The sequence below is a fragment of the Accipiter gentilis genome, chromosome 18, assembly GCF_929443795.1.
Source record: "Accipiter gentilis chromosome 18, bAccGen1.1, whole genome shotgun sequence".
In the NCBI taxonomy this organism is placed as follows: domain Eukaryota; kingdom Metazoa; phylum Chordata; class Aves; order Accipitriformes; family Accipitridae; genus Astur; species Astur gentilis.
The window spans coordinates 12845406-12867741 of NC_064897.1; the positions used below are offsets into that span (position 1 = coordinate 12845406).

At 35.6% G+C, this 22336-nt stretch overlaps 1 protein-coding gene across 13 annotated transcripts in view; it reads right to left on the bottom strand.

Moving 5' to 3' along the window:
- The window catches only part of PLEKHA5 (pleckstrin homology domain containing A5), a 172915-nt gene that overhangs the window by 14096 nt on the left and 136483 nt on the right, over positions 1-22336 (bottom strand). For 6 of the 13 annotated variants that reach the window (XM_049821689.1, XM_049821683.1, XM_049821682.1 and 3 more), the window contains 11 exons: positions 20966-21085; positions 20228-20281; positions 13588-13668; positions 6983-7045; positions 5749-5829; positions 5465-5614; positions 3912-4013; positions 2672-2783; positions 2371-2417; positions 1291-1479; positions 613-730 (listed from right to left, as the gene is read on the bottom strand). In XM_049821689.1, coding sequence (XP_049677646.1) covers positions 613-730; positions 1291-1479; positions 2371-2417; positions 2672-2783; positions 3912-4013; positions 5465-5614; positions 5749-5829; positions 6983-7045; positions 13588-13668; positions 20228-20281; positions 20966-21085 — 1117 coding nt within the window. The remainder of the gene's footprint in view (positions 1-612; positions 731-1290; positions 1480-2370; positions 2418-2671; positions 2784-3911; positions 4014-5464; positions 5615-5748; positions 5830-6982; positions 7046-13587; positions 13669-20227; positions 20282-20965; positions 21086-22336) is intronic. The other 7 variants (XM_049821684.1, XM_049821686.1, XM_049821685.1 and 4 more) reach the window with 7 other exon arrangements.

Here is a 22336-nt window from a genome sequence, read left to right on the forward strand (position 1 = left end):
TGGTAAAAGACTCTACCAAGCAATTAGTAGCCTTTATGGAAGCTAGATGAAGAGAAGAATCTAAAGCATTTAGCAATTGCAAAGACCTTTATTGTCTGTACACTCCAAGGTCATGATCATTATTCCTATTATATCAGAGGACAGAAGGCAATTCAACAATTACAAGATTAAAAAAAAGAAAAAGACATTGTTTCCCTGCCTTATGAGAGCCTGAAAATTCTGTGGTGCTGCCTTTTTGGACGTTCCAGTGACATAACATCGGGAGCTTGATTCAAAAACTGAATAATTGTTCAAGGGCAAGAACATAAAATGGGTAATTGTTCAAGGGAATGGTGTGTGGGGAATGTGAGTGATGTGATTAGACATGGTGTCAATAAGGATTTCAGGGTTGTTGGTGAGTGTAATGTTTGATTTTTCTGCAGTGTAATTGACTGAAATCTTTCTCGTCATATAATTAAATCATTATTTTATTGTGAAAGCTGTTTCATCATATTAAGAAATGGACATGCTACAAAAATGCAAAAGATGATATAGCTTCTATAACACAGTTAAAGGTTTGTATTCCTTGTGAAAAAGGCTGAAAGGTTGTAAACACCACGCCTGGGGACAAACCTTTAGCAGTAGATTCTGATTCTGAAATCTGTTCTGTTTTTTCTTCGCCGTTAGACTCATCCACTTCTGCTACTGTAGTTAACTCTGGTTCACTCTTATAAAGCCTATAATCAGGACCCTGAGGACGGCAAGTTATAAGGTAAATAAACAGGCATTTTTGTACAAGCATTTATGTCTTAAGACTCAAACCAGTTATTTTGTGATGACTCTGTTCTCACTTTAAGACAATGTTTCATTGTTCAAGCACTATTGCAGCAGTATTTCTTTGTAGTTAATTTGAGTAACAACACTTGCAGACTCAGAAATTACAGAAAAAAATTGCCATAAAAATGCGGAGGGTTTTTTTTTTTTTCGTTTAAATGATCTTCAGTAAACAAATTTGTATAAGGTTTCAGCAAAAACTGATTCTGAGCCTAGAGTTTTGTGAGAACTTGTGAGTAGAAGAATCTAATTTTCTGAAATTTACTCAGAGACAATCATTTAAGTCTTAAGACATTTTAAATAAGCGCAGAATGTATGACAGGAAAACATGAAGAGCAAATGATGGAGCTATAAAGAAAGCTAAGTAAACAAAAGCAGAAACATAACACAAAAGTAGCCAGATGACAAAATAAAAATTGTGACTGTGCAAAGGAAGGGGGATGCTTCAAGAACAATGTGGCAGTTTAAGCCACTTACACAGTAAGATCCATTTCTCTGATATCCTTGCACTTGGTGAATCTTCTTTTCTTCTGGCAGATGTACTGGGCCCCTGCTATAACAGAGCAAGGAGCTGCTATCACTGGGCAGAGGGGGGATTATGGGAGGATGCTCTGTAAAGTCATAGGACCGAGGGAGTGGAGGACGAGGTGGGACTACTTCCTCTTCCTAAAGATTGTAGAATAGTCACCTTATTTAGATGTGCACACCTGTTAATTATTTATAACTTAAAAAGAAAAATATATTACCATAGCTACACCAGCTATAGACTCTGGAATTAAAGGGACAATGTCACACACACACAAAAAAAAAAAAAAGGCCAAGAGAGCTTTTTCTTTGGGTTTTTTTTGTTCATTTGCTTGCATTTTATTACTACCACCTAGACTGAAATACTTCAGTAGTTTCATTATTCAGCCTATCAAGATTTTCAATTCTAACACCTGCACTTTCTGCTGGACATGTATGAACTCTCTGAATCATCCTTCTAAAAATTAAATTCAGTATCTTCTTATCATTTTTACATAAATCAAACTTTTAGAAAGTTCTGTAAGCCAGATGTATATTGCATACACTTTAGATAACCATGACAATGTCCCTTTAAAACTGTAACTTCTAGCCAGATTTTCAGAGTAATTGAACATTTGGGAGCTCCCACAGCTTCAGCTGTTCTTGTGGGTGCTCTGGCCATCTGAGAACCCGGCTCAATATGTGAATAGACATATAAAGCAATGTATTTCTTCCCATGAAAAGTATGGTGGGTAGAAAACAAATCCATAAGTCAGGGTCTATATTTCTAAAGAGCCTAGGGAGAGGAAAAGGTGAGAAATGGAAAAGAGAAACATACCAGTGAGAATACAAAGACACAGAACAAATGAACGCATTAGAACTACTAGCGCAGCCATCAGTCTTTAAAACTAATTCATAATGCAATATTTTCACAGAAACATACTGCATACATACTTCAGACATGCTTAAAACAATTTATTATAATGTTCATTTTTATCATAGGTATAGTAGAAATTCAGTGATGATAAAATGGTAAATATGCTAAAACCATACCTCATTTTTATATTTAATAGCTGAAAATGTCCTTGATCCCATGACACCTGTTTAGAGGGAGGGGGAAAGGTGTAGAAAGAAAGAGAAAAACTGTTTTCAATAAACAGCTTTTAAATTATGAACTATAACCTGTTGCTATCAAATATGGAAAGCATTAACTTAAAATAGATGATTGCTTTCTTCTTTTCTCAGCAATTGTACCATTTTTTTTCAAAAATGCAAAAGCAACTGTGGACCTTATCCTTCAAAAAATGTGTATGATCCAAACACACTTCCTATGAGATAAAAGCAATCAGTTTACCTGCCTCTGAAGAGCTTCTTTGCTGTTTATGTTTACTTAAACCCTCCATGACATCTTGAATTCTCCACAGTTCCTTCTGAATCTGAGCACGCTGTATCCCTGCTGACTCAGTCTGCCAGTAAATAAACAGCATATATAGGAAATAAATTAGAATACACTGCAAGTGGAAAAAACCCAGAAAACCGTTTTCTTTCTTTAGATTACACTGCGCATCCTTTCCCAATGAAGGAAAATAAAGCACAGTAATGACAGACACTCTCCTTTCCCATAAAAGTGCAACATTCAAATATTATCAGAAATAAGACGTTTAAGATTAACTAATTTCATAACGTGTCAGTTAATTTGACAGCAATTTGCTAGTTCAAACTCCACTTAGGAATAGAATTGTATCTACTGTCTCCAAAGAAAATCCAAGCAAACTTTGCACAGGAGTCTTACAACAAAAGAAAAGGAATCATCAGTTCCAACCCTAAATTAGGTGCCAATGAACATGGTGTTTGCATTCTAGCATATGAACTGTGGGCCTATTTGCATGCTTTGGTCATGCATGCTTTGGACTGCATAACACAAATTTCTCAGCTCTTGGGCTTCCTTGTAATCTCCCTCTCATAGCTGCATAGAAAATCAATCCCTGGAGCAAACAGCCTTTAATGCCTCCCAGCATGGACCACACCTATCTGCCCACTCCAGATAACGTATGCACATCTCTGCCTGCCCATCTGTGTGTGTGTGTGTGTGTGTGTGTGTGTGTGTCTCAGAAAGATCTCCTGAGGAATTCAGAACTTATACTACCTGTTCAATCCTCCACAGCACAGTGAGGTAAAAAGATACATGAAAGAACTCTTCATATGCAAGACCTGAAGCAATGCCTGGAATATTTTTTATTATAATTTATTTTGATAGAATGATTTCATTACATTTTAAATAGTAAGTTAAATGGAAGAATTTGTGCGAAGATTTAATATGACTGTCATAGCAATTAAAGTCTGAGAAAACTACCCTCTTTTGGACCCCATCACTGAAACAGAAAGAGAAGGCTTCTAGACACAGGAAAACCAGTGCTATAGCTTCAAAAAACCAGGAAAAGCTGAAGACCTCTTCAGAGCTTACAGACTTCTCATTTCTTTTTATACCTTGGAAGTTCACGCAGCACATGTCCCCCATTTTCGTTTGTGTAGTTTTTAAACAAAATCATAGAAAGTGAAAGTGATTTAAGTGTACTTTAAGAGCTATGCCACACCTGAATTTCTCCAAGCCGATCAAGTTGCTCCTGCATGTGGTTCCTTGTAACCGTTACATCATACTCCAGTTTATCATATTCTCTCCAAGCTCTTTCCAGTTCCTAACAGAAGTAAAGAATTAGAGATGCACATTCAAGTACAAAGAAAAAAATAAATTATTTTTCTTTATTCAGTGGCATGAAACTTAAGGAAGTAATGCATAAACAGATGTCAGCAATAAATAAATAAATATGTATTTTAGAGAATGCAATGTTTAAACACCTTTTTGATTTTCTAATGATACTGAATGGAATTCAAACAAACAGCATTTTGTCTTTTCACAAACAAAAAATATAGGCAAGGGCAAATTCTTCAGAATATGTCAGTATATGTCTTTATAGTCAGCAGGCATGTGTGTCTTAAGATCTCCTTCCAAGGAGGCAGAAAACCCACAAAAATGGATGCAAATTTGTCTCTTTTATCACATAGAATACATATATGTGAGTGCACAGCATGTGCATGTATATGCAATGTATTATGCATGACAAACATAAGTCATCCAACACTGCCTGTGAGGAAACCCGTGAATGCTCCAAGCCTGCTAATACACCATTATTTTACATATGTGAAACTACAAACACCAGAAGGGAGAAGGTACAAAAAGAAAATCTTCTTTGAGGTCAGCTCTACCATCTCACTTTTTAAGCCTACATCAAGCAATTTACTCAATTTAGCATAAATTAAAAACTTAATGAGGGAAAGTATATCTTGAGGATTTCCTTTCCCCTTAATTCCCTTTTCATTGTCCAACCAATTCCTTTTACAACATAGTCTAACGTTCAGACTAAAACCTGTATTTCATGGCCTGCTTTGTATCGGTTTCAGCACAGCAAACCACTGAAATTTAACACTGAAATACTTTTTCGGATATATATACATACATAGGGAAAAATGATTCTTTGCCTTGTCATTTCAGTGTAGAAACCATCATGAAGTGGAAAAAGACAGTAAATAACAATTCCCTTTCTTTCTTTTTTTTTTTTTTTTTTTTTTTTTTCAGGCTTTTGAAAGTGCATAACTTGAAAGATCTTTTAAATATAATGGCCCACTATTAAGAGACCATGACAGTATAATCTTTTCTTCTTTTTATCCTACACCTTAAAATATTGCTTAAAATACATCGCCTGTCTGATTGAATATCTGATAAAGTTTGCACTTGCTACTATTTTGCCATCATATGAAATAGCTTATTTACATTATTTACTTCTTCTGTAATCAATTTTTCATATTATGTAGATTAAAATTATCACACCAGTTAAAGTCAGTGTGCACTCATTCCTGGCCAGGAAAAAAACCAAACAAAAACCAAAACCAAACAAAAAAACTACTCGATGAATATAGTGAAAATATCACTTTCCAGCTGCCTTTGTCAAAAATACAAGCAAGTAAAAGACAACTGAGTTTTGTTGGAACGTAATGAAAAATAACCAAAGACAACCCAATTAAGAATATGAACATGAAGATAATCGTTTAATACTTCATTGAGTTTTACTGGCAAGAACATATTACTTACTGCAGTAGCTCGCGATACTTCTCGACAAGTGCTAAGTAGTCCGTTCTGCAGGTCATCTCTCTGTAAGACTACATTTTGTATGGCTGCGGGATTATCTGCGTTCATTTCTATCTCCTGACTTGCTGATAGCAAAGCTTGCTCAAGCGTGTACTATTATAATAAAAAGAATTATTTTTAATGTTCTGCATCATTAGCCTGATTTTAATTTTATTTCAGTTATCAATGTTCTGATAATAAGCATGTAGAATAACATCCACTTTAGGTAATAAATACAATTGTCCTACTTTCTCCTTGTGTAGCTGTTGAAGCTTCTCCTCCAGTGCTTGTACAACTTTATCTTGTTCACATAAACGGCTAAGCTTAGCCTAGTATATAACACAAAATGATTGCAATTAGGATTTCATTTTTAACATCTTCAGTAATCTAAACAGAACTTGATCAAATCATTACATGAATCTATATAAAATATTATTACCACAAAATAGGAATTCTAAAATTATGAAGGCATCAGTCTTGCATTTTCAAATTAACCTTAAGAAACCCTCTTAAGATACTATGAAATAAGTGTTATTATAACTTGAAACAGCATGGCTGAAAACATATAATTTGCGATTCTACAGCTAAATCTTTACAACTTAATAATAGGTATTAAATACCTTTTAAATTTACATATTCCTCAGTATTATTGCCAAAAGAACATTGTATTACTTTTGCAGCCTTTCCCATGGTTTATTTCTGGTGGTAGTTTTTCATAGTTAGTAGTACTGTCCACGCTCTGCTCTGTTTTAGCTCTTACCAAGGCTTGGCTATGACTAAAACTGTTCCACTCCAGCTCCAGTTTGAGCAAATAACTGTTCAGCACAGTCTAACCAATTTGAAACAGTTTACTTTTCTATTTGAACAACGTTTTTTGTTCAGTTTGTGCTGCTCCGACTTTCTAACTCTAAGAAAACACTGGAAGCCTGCTTTCTTTTTTATTCTTAATAGAACAACCCTTAAATCATTATGTCTACTCTTAGTTGCATTGTGCAAGAATGACTAGACATGCATATGTATGCACATACAGTATGACTATATGAGTGTATTTTTCACCACCAATTTTACACCAAGCGCCTTTTCTTTAGTAACTAGCAACCCGATACTCATAAATGGTAACTACCCATGCCAAATTTCAGTTTTGCAGTATCGGTCTTATTTCCTGAGAAATTACATCTCATGCTTATAACTGAACTACAACTACAGAGTTTTCCCCTTCTAAAGTAATTAATTCCTTTCTGGAAGCAATTCACCTTTGAACAGATATAATACGTGAAATTACAGCCTAAAAGATAATACCTCCTGCAAGTTAGAAACTTATTATGAAAAGAGTCTCATGCCCCTCAGTTTCACAAAGCAATTTCTATTGGTAATCACCTATATGAAGTGTGTCTCAAACCCTAAAGTCAAGAGGGAAATTATTATCCAAATAAAGAGACAAATACCAACATTTCCAAGGAAGAAGAAATACAAATTACTTACATCAATATCCAGCTCTTCAGTTCTATATTTGTATAGTGTACCCCTACATTCTTCTTGTGTTAACTATAAGGAAGAATAATAATGCCATAAAACAACTTAATTGGACTACGAAAATGAAACTACTGTTCAGCTTAAGAGTTTTAATAGCAATATCAGCTTTTGCTTGAAAGTCAAACATACTACATTGAACAATATACTTTTAGCCAGTATGTATTAATGAAGATAAGTAAATGGGATGTCAAGCAGACTGTCAGTAGAAAGTTGCATTAACTTAATACACTATGTTTCTAATGAAATTGGGTTTTTAAAGATGTACCACTAACTCAATCAAGTATGGATTATGTAGCAAGATGAAAATGCCAGAGTACACCTAGCCAAAGTTATATATCATTACGTACGTTTTCTTATGTGCAATCTAAACACAGGGGCTCATTCTACTTGGAATTAACTACTCTAGGCCCACTAAGATCAAGTCTATTCACAAGGAGGATATTCTGATGTGAATCCGAAATCAGAACAGAATGACCTAAGTATACAAAGTATGTGTAAAATATCTCATTACAGCCATATGCCCAGTAAATGCCACCAAATACCTTTCTGCCTACTTTTTCATATGGATTCCCTCCCCTTCAACAGAGTTGTCCTGGTTTTGGCTGGGAGTTAATTGTCTTCCTAGTAGCTGGTACAGTGCTATGTTTTGGGTTCAGTATGAGAAGAACGTTGATAACACACTGATGTTTTCAGTTGTTGCTAAGTAGTGTTTATACCAAGTCAAGGATTTTTCAGCTTCTCATTCCCTGCCAGCAAGAAGGCTGGAGGGGCACAAGAAGTTGGGAGGGGACACAGCCAGGACAGCTGACCCAAACTGGCCAAAGGGATATTCCAGAACATGGGACGTCATGCCCAGTGTATAAATGGGGGGGAGTTGGCCTGGGGGATCACTGCTTGGGAACTAACTGGGCATCGGTTGGTGAGTGGTGAGCAATTGCACTGTGTATCACTTGTTCTGTATATTCCAATCCTTCTATTATTATTGTCATTTTGTTATTGTTATTATTATCATTATTAGTTCCTTCCCTTCTGTTCTATTAAACTGTTCTTCTCTCAACCCATGAGTCTTACTTTTTTTCCCCCCTATTCTCTCCCCCATCCCACGGGGGGGGGGGGGGGGGAAGCAAGTGAGCTGCTGCGCGGTGCTTAGCTGCTGACTGGGGTTAAACCACAGCAAAAGTATTACCAGAAATGCCATAAATGGAAGCCCTTCTATTTTATCTTTGGACCTATGCAAACTTGTCTCTTCATGCCAGTCAGCATGTAAGCTATCCTCACACTACTTTCATACAGCTCCTCACGTTAAGTTCTTCACTCTTTCAGTCTCCGAACTGGCCAGTAACAAGATTTAAAAATATTTTACATGAAAAAAGGTAGCGCCCCATTTTAGAATGGACTGTCACATACCGTAACTACTTGATGTCCTATACTAAACTTATTGGCATAACACTATCAACCTTTGTATTCTATTTAATTAAAAACATGTGTGCATTGAGTCCCAACATAGATGCTTTCCTTTCATGTATATGTCATAATTAGGTCATCGTGATTTAATAGTGCAAGACAGACTATAAAAACACAATTCTATGTTAAAGCGCACTTACAAGTAAAAGGACTAGGGAAGGGTTAATCAGACAAGCATTCCAAACATATAGTAAATCTTCAACACACTTAAGTGTTTCATTTCAAGACATTATGTCCACATACCTCATGCAAATGCACCTGGTGACAATTTAAAAGTATGTATAGTGTATTAAAACCACACAGTAACTTTCTTTGAAATGGACATTTTATGAAAATGAGTGTTGGAATATGAAAAAAGCCACAGCACTTTTGCACCTCATGAATGTCACAAAAATTAAGATATCTATTTAAACTCTTACTATTGTAGAGTTGTGTTTTTTAACTGTCGATTTTATCGCAATGAGAGAAAAATGAGGAATGGAAATATTTAAAAAAAAAAACCAAACTCATAAACATGGCCAAATGTCTTTAACTTACAGAGAAAACCTAGTTATATTTCACAACAGGAAGATTTTACAAAAGAAAGATTATTCCCTATTAGAAAAATACATCTTCCCAAGACACTGCTTAGCATTTTGTATAGCTTGCCTGGAAAAATGTAACATTAGTTTTTCAAGGCAGTATTTTTTACACTGTTTTAATTTTTTAAAAAAGACATTGATTTTTTTTGGCATTTCAGCCTTAATTATAGCCAAGTTGAAAACAGCTTGCCAATTCAGAATCCTTATCCTTGCCTGCCTCCTAAAAAGGAATATATCTTAAGTATTCAGAAAACAAAACCACATTTTCAAAGAAGACTATGCACGTGCTAATTCTTCTTATTAAAATCCTATCACACTTTTAAAATTGCTGCCAACTTCTTGCTTTTGTCAGCGGTACTAGTTTCCCAGAAAAGACACTGCTGGAGCACCAATTCATTTCAATATCTCTACTGCAACATTTTACGTAGACTTAGTGCAAAAACCCTAAAAATAGTATGAAACACTTAATCCATCTCTGACAAAACAGCAGCTTCTTTTTCCATAGCACATCTATAAATCAGCTTAAGGCAAAAAGTGCAGAATGCTATCACATCCTACTGGAATTATGAGAGGAATTGCAGTAGACAAAATGCGATTACACATTACAAGCAAGGTTAACAAGCTCATAACCTTGGCAAATGCATTATAAGAGCTCCAACGATCAAGTTATCGAAATGTATTTTATGTCACATTCAACAAAATGCCTCTCTCGCCAAACCATTCCTACAAACACTTCACCAGGATGTTAATTTCAGAGAAAGAGTGCCACCTACTGAATCAATGACATGACTTGCTGCTGACTTCTACACTTTTCCTCAACATTTGCCTACTCAAACATAAAAAAGTCCATTCCTCTTACTACGGTGAAATACACCGTACAGCTCCCAGACATTAAGGAGCCGCACCCTGAATACCTACAAATAGAACTTACCATTTTTGAAAGGCAAACTGCACGTGCAGAGGGTGGCCAAACCTCTGACATGTGAAAAGGTAAAGTGACCTTAATTGAATTGCCATCTTATGTTCGAAATAATTTGTCGTCTACTTTACAGTCATACTGTACAGTCCCCATCTCCGTCAAACGCCAGTACCAGCTGAATCACAGAAGTGGATAAACCCACCACAAAGGACACAATGTAAGATGTCCTTAGACGGAAATTTCTTCCCAAATAAAAGCAGATTAGACAAATATCTCTCTTGAGACATGAGGGGTTAACCCTATTTAAGCAGTCAATATTAAAAACTAAGTGACAGTATTATTTCATTACCTTATAAGCTATTTTCAGATTCTGCTAACCATTTTGATTCAATAAATATATGGCAGGAAATTTCACACCCTGAGAGCACACTAAGCGTCTCTGCAAGGTTACTGCACTTAGGAAATTAAAACGGGACAATCTAGGACGTTTTGTGGGGAGCACAATGTTAAAGTCAGACTTCCAAAGGCTCTTTTTTTTTTTTTTCTTTTTTAAAGTACTTCTTACTATCAGGAAGCAGGTCAAATGAGCATTTACCCCACAAGATTCTCCTCTAATTTTGCATAATGTGACAGATAACATTTCAAATACAAATTGGAAATACAAGATATTTAGCTCAAATACAATCATCTCGTGTTCATAACAAAACCTTAAAAATATTTCTACCTACAAATCTCAAAATCTAACATGCATAACAGTTTAAATGTTTGCAGCTGCTATAATAATAACAATAATAATGATGATGGTGATGATGATGATAATATTAAGGTATGCCGTAAACAAGATCTCCCTATCCTTATAGGAGAAAAAAAAAAATAATCAAGGACTATTTTTATAGGTTTTTAATATATTAAGAATAATTAGCCAAGCAAAGACCTAGGTGTTAGCTTGTTGCACTCAGATTTTCATTTTTCCCCCCCTTTAGGGAACACACACACATAAGAAGAACAGAGGATAATTCTACTTTTTAAAATCGGTATATACTGCTTTAGAAAACAAGATTAACATTCCTCACCTAGTATTAGAAAGAAAGAAAAAAACCCCCAAAGTAGAAATGAGTCCAGGCTGTAAAAAGCCTCAACTTTTCTTGTCTCTACATATGGAATCATTGCCCTGGCTTATACTTGTAAATTCACAGTACAGTCCATGGAGCAGACTGATGTAAGTCAATGTGATTTAAATAACTGTGAAGATGTAAGAAATCTCAAACAAAAATGTCTTATAAATAGCATATTTAAAATAGTATATATTTTAGCTATTTTACTAAAGAACCATTAATCATTACAAACAGGAAGGAAGACACCTTAATTTTTAATTAAACACAAGTGTTTCTTGCTTTCCTTTGCTTAACTCTAAATGAGCTCAGTCATAAAACTGAACTGAATAAACTGAAGCAAAGAAAGATCCTTTTCTCTACCCACAAGAATGGTTACAGTCATCACAAACTAGTTTATCATCTTGACAACAAAACAGGTTTCAGTCGCTTACACAGAGGCTTCTCCCAATTGTTTACATTTCTTTAAAACTGCAGTGGGAAAGATGATTGGTAAACCCAATTTATTTTATTTAAATAAAAAACTTGTGTGTTGTTTAAACTTTAAATAAGTTGCCAGAATTTTAAACAGGTTAGTTTTACATCTCAGAAGTTTAGAAGACTATTTAAGCAGTGAAATTTTGAGTGTATTTTTATCCTTTCCCAGCAGTTGGTTAATGCAGTATTTTGTGGAGGAGACTTTACCCATGAAAGCAGAAGGTCTTGCTGTTCTCCAGTTTATGCAATATATGGGTTTTTCTGCACAAGCCTGCCAACTTGTCACAAACACTCTGACCTGAAGAGATCACATCTCTAGTGACAAAAGGTTATTCCATCTTCATGACCTGCTAGATTCACTGTTTCTTTGACAAGAATGTCAAAAAAGGTGCTTATTCAGTGTCAAGTATGAAGCAGCAGGTATGTCTACAAGGTGAAGGCAGTGCTGTGTAGCGATACCTTAGCTGACAGCATAGCTTTGTCAAGACAGTGCTCTGAAATTTACTGGTATCCCTCAATAAGCAGGCAGACTAGCCCAGGCACAGCCATGCCTCAGATGTGTCTATATTAACATTAGAAGCTGAGCTAGTTTACCCTGACACATCCAAAACACCTCTGTTCATTATATGTATGTTGACTTACTTGTCTTACATACTCATTACAGAAAATTGACTTGCTTTTAAAAAATCATAACAGCTAGGCTTCTTAAAAAAAAAAAAAAAAAAAGAAAAGAAAAGGACAAAGCTCACTTTCATTTAGGGCTTGAGGACACCTTACTTCTCTCATTCCTCTCCTAAATAGTTCCTTCAGGTTGCATGTTAAAGCTCCTATTGTGCACATAGGGGCACAAATTGGATGATCCTGAAATCAAAGTCACTCACAACCCAACTTCCTTTGGAAAGCTGAGATTTTTCTGGCAACTTTTCTGGATCACAAGCAAGTCTACAATGTGGAGTTGACTTCCAAAAAAATGAAACACGAAATTAAGCTGCAGCATATTTTAGAAACACAGCAAAGCATTAATCACTAATAAATGACTGTGTTACATGGCAGAACATCTACTTTTCTTCAAACTGTGCAACCTTTATATGTTGTTTGGCTCACAAGGGCATAAATGCAAGTGCAAGGGAACTGGTCATATATTCCCTTTTGACGGGCAGCCAGAATCGCACACCTCATCTGCTGCAAAATATCATAGTCATTTAAGTAAGAACAACATCTTTGTTGCAGTTGAGGCTAGAAACTTCTTAAAAAGTCCCTGATGTGACAGGAGCTATTCAGTTAAGGCCCAGTATCTCTAAGACACTGCAGTGCCAACAGATACGTATTGGCCATGCTCATAAGTTAATGCAGGTCTCAACTCACAGACAATATTTCCATTCACATTTCTGATTCTTCTTCCATCTTACCATTTACAACCATCACTAGATACTCTAAGTGTGCACGGTTAAGTCTGCTGTGACTTTATGAACGGACACTGCCTTTTGGATTTACAGTCCCCAGATCAAAGTAAATTTGATCCTTCCTTTCTTCAGTGGCTAAAGGCTTGGTAGGTGCAAACAAAAACTTGTAAATCCACTTCCTAGAACAAAACAAAATTGCCAGAAATGACCAGGTAAACACCACTCACATGCTTTTGTAGTGGTCAAAAGAAAGAAGCACCTTTGAACACTAATTGCAGAGAATCATGCTAAGACAAATGTTGGAAGCTTATTGGAAGTTTTATGAATTTACTGGACACCTGCATAAAACATCAACTAATTAAATCGTCTAGACAGAAAAAGTTATTCAAAGTGTACATTTAATACTTAACAACAAAAACGCAGCAAAAGCCATGCTAACGATATTGCAGCATTTTATAAAGCATGGATGACTTGTGGTTTTCCAAAGCAAATAAGAGAACACCAATGTTATGAATAAATCTGAGGAACAACCAAAACTGTCACTAAGGAAAATTTTCGCAGATGATAAAGCAATTTCATTCACTATCCAAGACCTTACTTGCTGGTACAGTTGCGGTCTTAGCGCCGAGTTCTCAATCATAGTGTGAACCATGGTGATTAAAGGTTCATTCTCTTTCATCTATTTCAAATCAGGAGGAGCATACAGCAAACATCAGTTTACAGCATGGCTAGATTTGAAAGACGACACTGTAAAATATAGCCTCTACTTTAATTTTTTCTAATAATGCAGTAGATTACATTTTATCCCATGCTTTTTATATATTCCATCATTCAGTAATATCAACATCTGAAAAGTTTAGTAATATCAAAAAAATGTAACAAAACCACATAAATGCTCAAAACCAATGTAACATTTATTCACCAACACTCTCCCTTTTTAAAAATAAAAATGCTTAAAATAAGCCCAACTTTGCATGATATTGAAATGAAAGGTATTATTGGATTGTGCAATAGGAACATGCAAACCTTTACCAGAAAACCTTTCAAATTATAGATTTAATAACTCAATGTACATTAAGAAGATATAAGCTTTCCCAGCTTCTTAATATTGAAGCGAGGTTTAGACTTATGTTCACGTATCACAAAATGCCTTTATATACTGCACTGATTTATATACTTAGGAACTTTGAATCATTACCCATTGCATTTATCCACCCTCATATATGGGTGTGAAACTCTTTCAGAACTGGTCAGACATTTTCTATAATGATTAGTATTTATTGATGTGTGTGCAAATGTCAAAACCAGATACTTTGATTATTACATTTGAAAATATTTAATTTGATTATACATTTGAAAATTGCAACACAGAAAATAGTATGGGATTTTGGGGTTTAAAAAGGAGACTTCCCTGACAGTAAGGAAAAAGTTATGAAAACAGATAGTTTTCCTCTCCAAAGGAAACTGAAAAGTCACTTAACGCACAATCCCCCTCCTATTTATGTTGGAAGCTTTAGGACCTATTGAAATTTTTAGGAAACTTTAGCAATACCTGTTTCAAGTATGGTTACACAGGAAGGAAGTGTGTGTATGAATATTTATGATCTTTCACTCTGTCTTCATGTATATATATGGACTCACCATGAATTTGCATGGGAAGTTTTTGTCTCACAGATTGAAATGCAACAGAAAGCCTGAGTTTTTGATGCCTTTTGGAATTTCTTGCCCCTAATTACTTAGGAAAAAACTTAACTTGTACATTTGGAGAAGTATTTTTTTCTTCTCCTTATAGGAGTCACATTTTTCTTGTTACAGATAGAGGACCTTTTTGTTGTTGTTGTTGTTTTATACATACTAAAGTCTGATAAGCTGATAAGTTCATCACCCAATAAATAGTACCTTATCTTAAGAAGGCAAGCTTATGATGGTCTGTTTGTTCAAGGCAGGAAAAAAAAAACAAACGAGCAACCTCTCCCATTGGCACCATCATCTACAGTATACATAAACAGAAAACGAGAACTGACACAAGAAGTTGTTCTCCCTTTACATTAAAATTTTGTCCAGAGAGCGGGAGCACAGGGTGATACCAAAAGATAGCTCAATAGTAAGATCAACAATAAGGTCCAAAGCCAAGCAATCAAACTACAGCCAACTGAAATATTTGTAAAGGAAAAACTGCTTTGAAGCTGAAATATTTTATTAGGAGTATACTGGTTTGGATGCATTTTTATTAGGAGGATTTCAACAGCTTTAGGCTGTTTGGCTAATTCTTTTTTACAGAATTTCAAATTTTTCCTTTCTGACTGATAACAGACACCGGAATTAATTTCTGTGTAACTGTAAAAAGATTGTTCTTATCCAGATTAGAATAGAAGAAAAGTGGATTTCCGCAGAAGATGTTCCTAAGTAATGTTTTGTCCTCCAGCCAGCCCCAACTTTGATTTATAGGACTTCTTCCAATATTTTTACTACCATTGGTGCTTAACTGTGCTTATCTAACACTGCAAAGGCCAGTTATTTCCAGAAAAGCTCCAGTTCCTTAAGCCCTTATGGAACAAAGATGAAAAAAACAGATAATTGGTAAAGTAATGCCAACCAAAGAGCCTTTGTAGCAGTCAAATATAGCAAGCTTTTTGTCCATTTAGGAAATAACGTTTCCAAATAATACTGAGATTTAACTATTGAGAAGTTAAGTTCTTGAGGGAATATGTATCTGTCACAAACCTTCCATTAACTAAAGCTAGCACACATGCAAGGCAATGCATACTGAAGAACTGTCAAAGTAAACTAGAGCTACGCTGTACACAATGGCAAGTCCCATGCTCTAAAAGGTGAAGAGGATACCTATTTTGTGTTCTTAAAGTATTATCAGGAGTCTACGCTCAAACTGAAGTTGGACACTATTCACATTGAATAAATAGCTCAAGGAAAAATATTTGCTTGTTCACAACAGAAATAAGCCTTGATTTTCTCTCACTTCCAAAAAAAAAAAAATATTTGTACAGTAAAGGATGCCTTTTAGATCCTATGTATAATACTAATAGCATTATAGAGTCTCTCCACTTAAAGAAGTCACAAAAACTGGAATTAAGATTTTTATAAGCAAACTGAAGTGTGAACTGCCTGATGCCACACAGCAACACAGCAGTAAAGCCAAGGAAAATCCATCAGTTCTGGCTTTATAACTTTCTACTTCTAGTAAATAACACTTTCTTCCCAGAAGTGATGCTTCATCTTTGGGTTTTTTTCTTTACTAATGTAGTATATAAAAGCATTTTCCAGTTGGAAGCAACGAAAAAAATACCACCTTGACATATGCTCTATATGAACAGCTACATTATTTACAAGTGAGTACCTGAGCGGGTATTTTGTGTTTTAAACTTGTAAAGCCAAACTATTGACAATTTTTCTCTTCCTTCCTTTTCCTAAATTCTCTTCTGTGTTTGATAACACCCTATATACAGATGACATTTCAGTATGTGCTGTTCTGGTGGCAGCGATCAGCTGGAACAGCGGCTCCCTACCAGGACAGTTGACTTCACTGATAAGACCATATGTTTTGGGTGACAAAAGACTCAGATTGGCAGTTTTACCCATTTCCTCTCAAGCTTCCTGATGGTAAGAGCAGTGGCAATAGGACCTGACCAAGCTTTTCTCCCACCTGTCCTCTGCTCTTTAATCTTCTGTCCAAAAAAAGAAGGAAAAAGCACTTTTCCTTCCTGCTGCCTTTTCACATCAATGCTGCCTGCAGCGCAGACTTTTTTTCACCCTACAGAGCCCCTGTCCTTGAGCCTCCCTTCTTCCTCTGGGGAGGTAAAAGGGAAAAAAAAGCAGCAGAAAGAACAACAGTGGTGGCTGGGTCAGCTCAATCTACCTTTTCCAGATAACCTGAAAAATACAAGTAAGAGCAGTATCCTGTATTTTGCCAATATAGGACATAGAATTCTAGGCTGAAACACAAGATACCAGATATAATACATGATATCTGTCAGCTCTATCCAAACCCCCTTGTGCTATTCCGGCCTCCCCTAATTTACTACATTCAGAACCACCTTCAGCATCTCTGAAAGAGGGTGGTGAAGAGGAAAAAACTGAAGCGAAACACCAAGACAGTATGGATGTTGGCTGTGGGACCTGCACTCCTTTATTTCTTTATTTGACAACTTCTTGTTCAAGTTCTGTTTATTTTTATGCACCCTTTGAAAAGTGAAAGAAATTAAAAATGAAAGTACCAGCAGAAGTATATGAACTACTTAACACCTAAACTATTTACATAAATAGCCATTTCAACAAATGGGGAAAAAAGCTCCAAGACTAAATGAAATTTAGTAGAGCTTCTACTGTAACAAACCAACTTGGGATATGCTGAAATCACTATGACAACACGCATGGAGAGTTTTACATACATAGCTTGAGCTCCGTAGAAAAGGGTTTTTCAACCAAAGAAAAGTTTTACTATGAACATAAAATTCAGAAGTGTACTAAAAGACTGGTTTGCTGGAATTCTCCATAGTAACAGAAAGGTTCAACAAGTGGGACCTCCTGCCCCGGCTTTATTTACAATGGAGAAAAAAGCGTGTCTAGCTTTTATTTGAAAAAAATTCCTACTTTTCATTCCTGTTATTGTACTTACTGGGTACAAATGCATTAAGGAGACTGCTGGCTCGGATTTAGTAATACACAATAAGTCATCCCTTAAAATTTGATAATGCAGAAGACTGAGGTTATATGTGCCCTCATTGCCATCCCACGTTGGCAAACAAATCATCATTGGCTAGGGTTGCTAACTGTGTTGCAGGAACTACTTCCTAAAAGGCAGATGAGTCTCTCTTCCACCTCTCTATGAACCTTGAGCCAGCAGAGTGGTTCACAACCTCACTTTAAAAAAAAGGATGCTGGACAATCATTCTTTGGGCCATAAGACATCAAAGAAATCATATGGTTGCATGTAAGTGTGTCAAGTCTCTTCAATCTTTTCTTCCCTACCTCTGGACTCCAACAACAACAACAAAAATTCTGAAAGTGTAACACAAAAACATCAAGAAGTGTAACATAAGAATTTCTAAGCATCTCAACAGGAAACAGCAGTACAAAACCAAAGTATGATTTAAAAAAGGCTATGGGATATTCTTCAGTCTTGATAAGAAAGCCACCTACCCAGTAGACACCAACTTACTGCAACAGCATAAAAGTTGCCCTCCCTACACATGAACTTTAGTCTGCCTGAAAAATTCACCTGTGCAACCTTGGTACAAACTTACTAATTATTGTTATGCACGGTACTGGATTCTTTGCGACCAAGAAGGTGAGAGTTGAAGATAACAGGACTGGAGTTCCACCACATGCTTTAGGCAAAGCAGGTTTTGAGACTTTTCAGGGATTAATACAAGCGGAAATACCTTATTTAAGTACACTGGACATTTAAAATTCAAAGAGGGCAAGTGATTATGCAAGCTGGTCACAGTTGTGGATAACGAGGAAGAAAGGTCTCAACTAGACTAAAAAATCTTTGATTTTTTTCTTCCCAACATAAAAGAAAACTGATAATGGACAAAGTAATAAAAAGATATAATGAGATACCACCCCTAGAAGCAGTGGTACTCAGAGCAAAGGGAGTCTCAGGGGTATTTATTTCATACAGGTAGGTTGCAGGATTATATTAAGACAAGGGGAAAAAAAGAAAAACTGATCAGAAACTGGGACAAGTATTCCAACCTGCTCTTCCATGATTTTGTAATTAAGGTAATATATTTTAGACTTGTTAATGATTTCTTACTGTAAGAAGTGCAGTGATTTCTTGTATCTCTGGTAGGGGTAATTATGGCACATTTGTAAGATTTAGACGCTTTCCTAAATTAATGTTTATCACATCACATTTCTAAATTTTATCTGATGCAAGTAAAAAGAAAATCCTTCTTACCACTTTGCATGTTATATATAGGCAATTCTTTCTGTTCAATCCTGTCTATTAAACTCACAAGCTTGGCTAATCAAGCAACAGCATGGTACACAGTTTTACACTTCACATAGACAGTTATCTTTTCTTGGCAAAGAATTACACTGTTGAAGACAGAATTACTCCCTTATTCCAAAACATTATAAACTGGAAATATTTGAGTTGGATGAAATATTTTGGCCTAATTTAGCAAGCAGTTTTTCCCTACTGTTTTGGACCTCCTGCAGCCCCTTAAGACAGAGATGTTTAGAAATGCATTGGCATCTAACTGAATTTGTCACAATTCACACCTTGTTTTCAAGAGATAATAGGAAAATAAAGTCACTGGGTGAACTAAGTGCACCTGTGTGGATGTCTCTGCCTGAGTGTGTGGCTCTTAGTAACTCACTGAAATCCTATTACAGGAACAGGTAGGACATAAAAGTTCCAAGAACAGTTCGTTTTAAGGGTAAGGCTGATAAAGTTCATTAGAAGACAGAATATTAGAAAAAGAAAAAGCTGTATTGATTTTCATATCTTTAACTAATGGACATGTAGTTGCTTATGTTTCTTCTAAGCACTTATGACTGTCTTTTATAAGTGCCAGCAAAAATTTCCCATTTAAAAACTTCTCACACATAACTTGTACAGAAATCCCTTTTGATCATGCAACAAACCCATAAAAAGAGGTATGTGATATCACAATTCTTCGCTTGGCAATCAATTATGTTAGTGAAGTCAGAATCGTACCCTCACTCCATAAGTTATCAGAAATTGTAAAGAAGTAAAATCTTTTAAACCTTTAAGAAATAACTGAGTAAAAGGAGAAAAAGTAATGACCCATGCTATGATTTGCTTAAAACATTTTTTCCTGTTTGACCTCCCTTTCACTTAGTGTCCTGTAGAAACATCTAATTCTTCTTAATTCAGAAAACTAAAATTATCAGAAGTTTCTATAAATTGCATGTGTGTCATATGAGCTTGGAAATATATTACACCTCCGGTTAAAGATGATACAATACTACAGTTAGTGTTATTAAAAGAAGGAAATGAGGAACAGAAAAATTAATTGGTGGGTGGCTACGGTATTCTGACAAATTTTAAATTGAGATTATTTTTTTTTCCATTACAGGTCAAATTTGTAACTGATTAAGATATTCTGTGCTACTTAAAAAGGGTGTGTATTAAATATCCAATTTGATAAAAAGCACTGAAAATCCTTCTCCCCAAATATTTCCAGCTTGATAGGAGCAGGCAAAAAGCATTAAGAAATGTAAACACACAAGAAAATTGCAAATCCCACCTGATGATCCAAATATATGGCATTCCTTTGAAGGTGATGTGAAAGAATCTCATTCTAGCAGGCAGCAGTCAGGGAGAAAAAGGAAAGGGACAGAAAGTGCAGAACGTATGAAAAGAGCTTTAAAAGATGTAAACTAGACAGTGATCTTTCTGCTTTATGTAGAAATATAATGCTGCTTTTATCTGCTTTTTTTGGTGAAGTGTTAACAAGTTCTGATCCCAAAACAGAATTGATGAAAGTTTGCCATGAATCAGACTACAAACTACTACATTACAATTTGGCTTTACATATAAAATACAGTAAGCTAACGTAAATTTCTACTACACAGAGAACTATAAACCCTTTGATAAATCTGTGTTTTAAACATGTCCTGATTTTTCTACACAGATTACAAGTAAGATTGTATCTGATATGAGGCAGTATAAACAATAAATTAATCTCATGATCTATCACCACTGATTTTGATTATAACAATAGGTAAAAAACCTTTAACTTTTAACTTAACGACCATATAGTTTGAATTGTTCCTATGTAATTTTGACTTAGCTAATATCAAAAAGCTATGAGTAAGGCCTCAAAGGGTTAATAGCAAAACATCACATACACAACCAGTGTTACTCTATTCTACTCCCATAGCAGTCAGAAAATTTTGCACTAACGGTACAATGCAAACTTTGATTAATGAATGACTACAAGTTAGTGAGAATGGTACATGACACACATTGCTTTATAGCTGACCTTTGGGCTGCTGGCCTCAAGTTTTAGTTGCATGAGCTGTGCTAGTGTGTGTTCCCGGATACTACTCAGTTCAGCTTGCTGCCGTCTCAGCTTTATTAGCAGCAGCGTGAGCTCCTCTGGCTGAAGGAGTGCAGTGTGCGAAGCCAAAGAGTAGAAAAAAGGTTAATTGGTATCCTAAACAACACTTAATTAAATTAAGGGTTCTTAGTATCTTTCTTACAAAAACTTTCTATAGTGATACAACAAAAGATACACCATTCTTCCCCAAATTGACCACTTTCAAATATATAACGAAGGGTTAACTTCTAACTACTCAAAACAATTGATACTGCAAATGCTGTAGAAGTGGAACATTCTGTATAAAGGACAAAAACAAGTGAGGATTTTGCAGGAGAAAGTCTGTGCAGCCCTCAAACTTTTTCTGACATGCATATCAAACTGATGATATTGACTTAAGTAAAGGGGGAGATAATTCCAGCCCTTAGGATATCAGTACCTGTACATGGACAGCCATTTAAGCTTGGTGAAAGGATGGCCAAAATTAAGAGTAAAAATAATAAAAACCCCCACGATAACCGAACTACAACAGAAACAATCACCTTTCACAAAATAAAACTGCCCAAGCGTGACAAAAATAATTTTACATCCCACCTTCCACAGGTCTGAGGCTATCAGTTAATTTATTGCTTGACTTTTATGACTAAGATGTACAATATGGCCTTAGGAAGGGATGAAGAATAGTATTTAAAGTCCAAGGTTATATATATATAATGGAAATAAAAGTCACACTCAAATGGGTATTTGTCAGGTAATTCCACACAGATCAGTTTAGGTCAGTTTGGGAAACTACCTGAACCATTCCTGGGAGCCACTTCTATTAGCAATACTTTAAAGAAAACAAACCCATTAACACATATTTTTTTTATGTTCCTGTTTGCTTCTGTTTCTTACACTTCTCCAGAAGTTAACCTTATAAAAAGTTAAATATTCACCCAGCATTTTGATGTCCCCACAAGTTCTGTGAGTTAAAAAACCCAAAACAAACCCAAACACAAAAAAACCCCTAAAACCCCACTTGCTCTTTCCCACAGTCACAGAATTTCCCCAAAGCAGAGTAAAGAAAAAAGCTCCAGAGAACCACATATTAAATTACTGAAAAAAGAATACCAGTTTCTTAGAATAAAGAAGAAAAATCCCCGAGACTAAGCGTGGTACTGGCACCATTGTGAGCTCATACCAAAGTAACCCACAAGAGGGAGCAAGGGATCGCCACATAGCTTCAGTTGTCAAAACCAACACCAAAGCCAAATCGTCTAATGGCCAATCTTCCTCTTACAGTATTCTTTCAATACCTGGATTTGAAATACTTAA